The following is a 6,909-nucleotide window of genomic DNA, read 5'->3' as shown; positions in this document are numbered from 1 at the left end:
GTCAACCTTATGTTTGAAGCTTGTTATTCAAGCTATTATACACATGCAGGTTTCTTCTCATCCTTGGACTAAAGATGTCCTTCAGTCTGTGGAACGTGTCCAATATCTAATAGGCATTATACATGTATCAGTGCATGTGCTAAATGCACACGCAACATAGTACACACATTGCACACAGAATTGTGTGTGTTTTAATTGGACACACCTAACTTCGACAGAGTTGAATAGCCCAATTTAAACAGCCCTCATCTTTGTACCATACTGAGGACTACTTAATTTGTTACTTGGTTTGAAGTCATGAGGGAAGAATAAAACATGTTATCTGATTGCAGCAGGGTAAACAAGAAAGCTGTACCATGCTGTGGTTTTGTACCCATGTCTTGGACTTGAATTGAACCTGAATTCAATACAGAAGTTAGCCATGGCATCAGCAGCACATTGTTAGCAAGCAGAGAATTAGAAACACAAATGTTAGAAGCACACTGCTTCCAGCGGGAGCAGAAGAGGTAAAAGTCTTGTGAAAAGGCAGTTACGCTCAAGGGTCCACATGCCATGTGGACTGAGAGCTTCCCACAGCCAGTGATGTAGGGCTGGACGCCAGTAACCTTCACAGCAAGCTTAGAACCTGTAGCAAGACACGTACATCGTCACTTCTCAGTGAAGAAGGCTGTGCTGTGTAGAATAACAGAACTTTTCTCTCAGTTTTTAGCTCTTCAAGGTGAAATAAACACTATTAGATAGATATGAGTAAGATTGTTAAACTCACTTTCTTTTTTGATTGTCAGACCAAATTTCCAGCTCTTTGCTGAGAGGTCATCTAAAAGTTGGTCTCTGAAGTGACCAGAATGATTGGAGTTTATTATTTGTGTTCTGCATATTTGGAGTATATTGAAGTAAAAGCTGACAGACAAGTCTCAATTAAGGAACTGAAGAAACAGCAGATAAGGACTGTAAATATAATTCTCTAATGAAACAGTTACTCAGTGTGATACAATGTGGTCAGTGTTTCTACCCGAGATCTGAAACTAAGACCTCTTCATCACTATTTCCAGGTATGGCACATCCCCACTAAACATCAAGACATCCTCCATTTTACATATTCTGCAGCTGGTCAGCGTTATTGACTCCGCATAAATGTCAGTGCTGGGATTCACTGCTTAACAACTATGACATATCTAAACCAGTAGTTGTCGTACATCAGGACATGACTAGTGCTCTAAGGGAATCTTCTTATCCAGTATTTCCCATATCTGCATGTAATTACCTCTGCCTTCCATATCACATTTAATAAATTTACTATGTGACTTTGAAATGAGTCCTTTGGAGATTCCAGGGCTCATCAGCCTAATTTCAGTCTCTATATGCCATTTATAAAGATTTGCTAATTCTTCAGAATGGGAAATAAAATTTTTTAATTGCATAAAATCAAATATTGGCATGTTATCTATAGTAAAAGCCCTTTGCAATATACTTGAGTCTATAATTCTGTCCTCAATTAACTGTCCTCTTCCTGGACAGGTTGCTTTTTTCCTTTTCTGAAACATAACTCCTGGAGGGAAATGTAGATACTAACTGTCTGCAAGAACAGAAGGATCATAGCTGACTCTTCTAATTCATCTCTGCTCTGAAAGGGAAATTGCAACACAGAAGATACTTTGATTAGGAAAACATAGATTCAAAATTTTGTGTTCCACTGTTTCCAGTTGCTGTTCCTATAACTCTGTAGTCTCAGAGGGACTGGTCTGTGACACTACATTTTTCTCGAAGTATTTTAAATAGTCTTAAATATAAAATATTCTTATTCTACCAATAAAATGTGAAATTGGGAATGTACATTTTTTAAAAAAAACCATCATAAACTTTCCAACACCAAGGGTTTCTATTTCACCTTTTCATTTGTGGTGAGGGAAACATTCATCCAACCATATTTATATTTAGGATGTTTCTATGGATGTACGTCATTTGTACTGCATATTTCAAAAAAGACTGTAATCTGGGCTTTACAGTAGCTTTAAGTGAGCCTTGTGCCAAAACCAGAAATATTTACGTTTTGGTATAATTAGGTTAAATAATAAAAATCACGTAATAACTTAATATCAGTTGAAGCTTCATCCTGAAGGAGTTTTTTGCTACTATGTCACCAGGATAAGGGGTTAAACAATGCCAGCAAGATATTATCCTCATACAGAGGTGCTTTATTTGAAGTGTTGGAGTAGAAATATTAACTACAGTCTATTAAGTTAATGACATGCTGAATTATCATTACGGCTGATGAAAATGGTAATTAAACGTTACAGCTTGCATGTGTCATCATTACCTTATTTCCTTTACAAAATAACAGATTGTTTTAGATATCACATAACATGAAGAACAGTTAGTAACAGTGATGTTGACAAAATGAGAATACGCTGAATGATATGAGTGCCAGTACTTCTAGGATAAGTACTGTATAAACATATTTGGAGCGGAAGAAAGACTGGAATGGGTGTACTTCATGCTTTAGCTTGGGCACAGTGATCATAATTTCCTGTATTTTTTTGTTTAATTCAGGTAGGTACCTTTTGAAGAAAACTGTGTGAATTTTTGCAGTAGCCATTCATCAGACAAGATGCAAACTGAAACTGCCTTAGGCAACACATGAATTATTATGGAAGTGACAGCTTGGTTATTAAGAGATGTATCTTCACATTACAGAGCCTTGATATAATCTGATCTGATTCATGTTTATTGGCTGCAAGGGTGTGTACACAGGAAGAACAATTCTGGGAAGCCCTCTAACGCAGCGCAGCCTTCAACAGTCTAAGAGAGTGAAAATGCCTAACAAACACTATTTCAATCTTTAACTTACTCTTGCAGCTTTAGTAGAATTGGTAGATTTTTTTTTTTCCCCTGGGCAACTGTGTATACTTAACAGGATGAGAAGGGCTAAATAGAAGTGAAAAATCTGGTGTACTTTCTGACAATGTCAATTCAAAGAACAAGGTAGGAAAATATGGTTTTTGTGTCCCATATGTATGTCCCATACAACAGTACAAAAGTACAAACTAACGGAAACTAAAATATAATGCAATAAAAATAGTTTGCAATATTTTAAATTATGTTTTTTCTTTAATACTTGAAACCAAATCTTTGTTTGGTGGGATTATTTTCAACCAAAAAACTTCTTTCAAATTAACTGGAAAATCTAATCTGTGCTTACTACCACACAGCTTGTGTTTATATTTTTTAAGGCATTTTTACTGAAGATCGGTACATCCAAAGGAAGCAGTTTCCAGTAAAATACTGTCAGTTTGCTTGTATGAATCAGATACTTACTGTGTGCAAAAGTTAGCAAGAAAGCAGATACTCATGAATCATTGTTGCAGATTTTCTTGAGACTGTATTATACACCAGCTCTATGCTGCTAGGCAATAAGCACCTGAAGCACATAGAAAAGCTACATGCCAGAAGAAAATTTGAAATTATTTGAATTTTCAAAAATTCACTATTCTAAACTGATTAATTTCTGAGCCAAGAACACTAAATACAGCACATGACTCACAAAACTGATGACCTAATGATAACCTCATGATTTCCGAGGAGGATGTTCCCTATTGCATAATGCTTTGCTGCTAGAAATTGTATTTCTATGTCTCCTTTTCCTGCAGGAGAGCCTATGTAGCTCTTGAATACTGTAAGAACAGAATAGAAGAAACAGCACAATAATCAAAACCTTTTCATCTAAGAGGGGTGGTATCTCCTGCTGCTGCTATCTTAAACTTCCAGCATCGTACAACTCTGCTAAGAGAAGATGCATACTTCAGTGACAAGTAAAAGGAAAAAGCACAAATCATGCATTAACAAGCAAGAAAAAAGGAAGTAAATCAGATTTCTGGGTGCAGGAGAGCAAAAAGGAACTGCAGATCATGGGACAATAGACTGAAAATAGTGGAAGAAAAAGAAATCTTCAGGTCAGAGTTCAGTTGGTCTAAGTCAGCGTAGCCCCAGGAAAATTACGCTCACTTAGGCCTGGTAGGTATCTGGCTCAGCAACCTGAAAAAAGAAAGGGAAAAACTTAAGGATAAACAAGAAAAGACTGTGGTTGAGCAGAAAGATAGATATAATTCCCTTCTTCTGTGGAGGGCGAAGAAAATTCTTGTCAATGGAGCTGAAAGGGTGGGAGAATGGACAACTAAGCAGGAAGACAGAAAGCTGGAAGCACAAAGCATAAGAAACAAAAAGAAATTGACATAATGGCAGCACTGCCAGGTGGTAAAGAAATAATTTTAGGGAAGAAGTGAAGAAGGAAGTGGCAGAGAGAAAAATTACGTGCTTTTAAGGTATCTGACTTTCTATTGAGATTACTGCTTTTTGCACAGGCCGATCAGAAGCACTTTGATATCGTTCTTGGCTCATTGTTATCTATACGTTTTTATTCCTATTACACTGATAAATACCATAAAATTAAGTGTAGGTTAAGATTCTTGGAACTTATACTTCCAGAATTACACTTCTGGATCACTGCTACCATTGTTACACTAGATAGATCTTTCCAGGTGTGATGATTACTTCATCTCCCTGTCATGACTGCAAGGTGAAAAAGATCTTTAGTCAATGGACATTCCTGCAGCAAATATTGTGGGTGGGAGGGAGGAGAGTGTATGAAAAGAAAGGATACTTACGAAATCCTTTAACGTTTAAAATACAATGTGTCATCAGCTGAAATGACTGCTTTTGTCAATTGTTTGACATCCAAAACAACGTTATTAAATAAGCACTGTTTACAAGCCTCTACAAGCACACACAATATGAATACACAGAGTGCCATATGAAAAAAGGCATTTATCTACCATTTGTAGGCATTACATAGACATATGTATCTAACTTATTACATCCACTACTATGTGAAGTAAACACCGGATCTCAGATTGAAGTAGCTAAGTTTGTAACCGGGTGACTAGAACACTTGTCTAGAAAGAATAGCCTTATCTCTGTAATTACTCATGCACTTAAATGCAAATTAATATCCCTGGCAGCCAGTGTATTTTTATTTATTTATTTATTTTTAAATCAATCAGTTGCCTGCAAGCCAGGTTATACAACACTGTGTAAATGTGTTGTGTAAATGGTTTGCACCTAACTTGCTGGACTAGTGTTCCATCTATGCAAACCTCTAAAACACTAGAGATTTACAAATGACTGGTATTAGGTTTGTGCGCTTGCCCTCTCTTACTAAACAGAGGATGATTTCCTAGATTAGCCAGTAACAGAGCTGGGTTAGAAACAGTATACCTGGCCTGCAAAATACAAAGAATTTTTGTTGTTGTTGTTTGGGGTTTTTTTTTGTTTCAACATTACATTGAAACCTTGAGAATCACAGTGCACATTTGGGATAGGAAAGCTGTCTTTGTTCAACCAAAACAAGACAGTATCCTGTAATACGCTGGCTATGCAGTAAACTAAGGATCCATTTCCTTCTTGTTTTAAATACAAGTGCTACTCTGAAGCTGAACATGGTTTCCTTATGAAAAGACTTACTGGCACGGGCCTGTGAAAAGTTCCAGTTTTGAATCTGTGGCTCTCATACTCCATAGTTCTCACAGCAGAAAAGTAGTGAAAAATAGTATCTCAAAGCTAAATAATTGCTCCGGATAGACAGAATGTAATGACAGAAGGTTTAACATCCATATATAACTGAAGTTCGTTAATAACTTCGTTAACAAAAATAATACTCCCAGTTGCAAAATCCTGATTATAACTCTGCAATATAATATGTAAACACTTTAAACACAGCAGCTATTCATACTGCATACATCTGTATGCTGTATTTATATAGATGCATGCAGATAAAAAAATACACCCACGTACACACATTCTAACACTACACAAAGACACACAAATAGGCTTAAGTTTATAAGAGTAGGTACAAATGAATATACACAGAAAAGGACAATATGGTTTTTTGGACAATATCTGTGTTGCCACTGAAACATACTCACCATTTGCAGAAGATCAGAAGAAACCATCTGCATGCAACACATTGCTGTTGCCAAAGCACAGACAATGGTGGAGATGATATTGAGAGCGCACACACTGAACAACAGGTCCTGAGAAGAGACATCAGAATATCATCACTTATCTCAGGGACACCAAGGACATGAAATATTTTTAGCAATTAGGTAATAAACACTGTCAATTGCTATCAATTGATATGGTCTCAATTAACTGTGTAGAACTCATTCAGCTCATAATGATTTTTTAAACCAGTCTGTAAAGGGAACAATTGCAGAAACAAACATCTTCCCTCCTGCACTTCTCACAATATATTTGATATTAGAGATTTCCTCAGAAGTATTGATATTCCAAGTTTTCCAGTTCCCTGAAAGAAAAGATCAATTATTGCTTTCCATAGTTGAAATCTACAACTTAGGGTTGTGTGATAAAAAATTCAATGGAAATGTATGAAAACACATTTTACTGTAAAATATATTTTCTAGTATGAAATACAGAACTTTATCCTGTATCAGATTTTTGTTTAGTAATAGAATAAAAGAATTTTAATTAAAATGGAAACATTTTTATAGCAAAGGTATAATTAAAAAAAAGCATACATCTCTTCAAATCACTGGATTTTTATTTACTTTCCCAACAGCCAGTGAAAAGGAACACTGACTTAGCATGCCAGCAACATTCCAAAACTACTACAATCCTTCTAAAGCAACTGCGTATCTGTTGTACTTGTGACAATTACGTGGCTCACTAAGTATTCTAAACAGCCAGTAAAAGTATTTGAGAAAAGTATCACAGAGAACAGATGAAAAACAATCAAAATGGTTAATATACCATGAGTAAAAACACTCACTGTTTAAAGAACATTCTGTAGGATCTAAGTTTAAAAGAGTTATTTCACTAACTTCCAGTGTATAAAAA

General features: G+C 35.9%; 1 protein-coding gene across 1 annotated transcript in view; it reads right to left on the bottom strand.

Moving 5' to 3' along the window:
* The window catches only part of ENTREP2 (endosomal transmembrane epsin interactor 2), a gene marked incomplete at its 5' end in the record, with an annotated part of 26,953 nt that extends 20,867 nt beyond the window's left edge, over nt 1–6,086 (bottom strand). Inside the window, one exon of the mRNA XM_029087442.1 lies at nt 5,979–6,086. Within this exon, the coding sequence (XP_028943275.1) occupies nt 5,979–6,086 (108 nt within the window). The remainder of the gene's footprint in view (nt 1–5,978) is intronic.
* Nucleotides 6,087–6,909: the final 823 nt, after the last annotated feature.

Source organism: Antrostomus carolinensis, unplaced genomic scaffold (genome assembly GCF_000700745.2).
Source record: "Antrostomus carolinensis isolate BGI_N321 unplaced genomic scaffold, ASM70074v2 scaffold19581, whole genome shotgun sequence".
Classification (NCBI taxonomy): domain Eukaryota; kingdom Metazoa; phylum Chordata; class Aves; order Caprimulgiformes; family Caprimulgidae; genus Antrostomus; species Antrostomus carolinensis.
The sequence above is the reverse complement of the archived record's forward strand: the minus strand, read 5'-3'. Positions and strand labels throughout refer to the sequence as shown.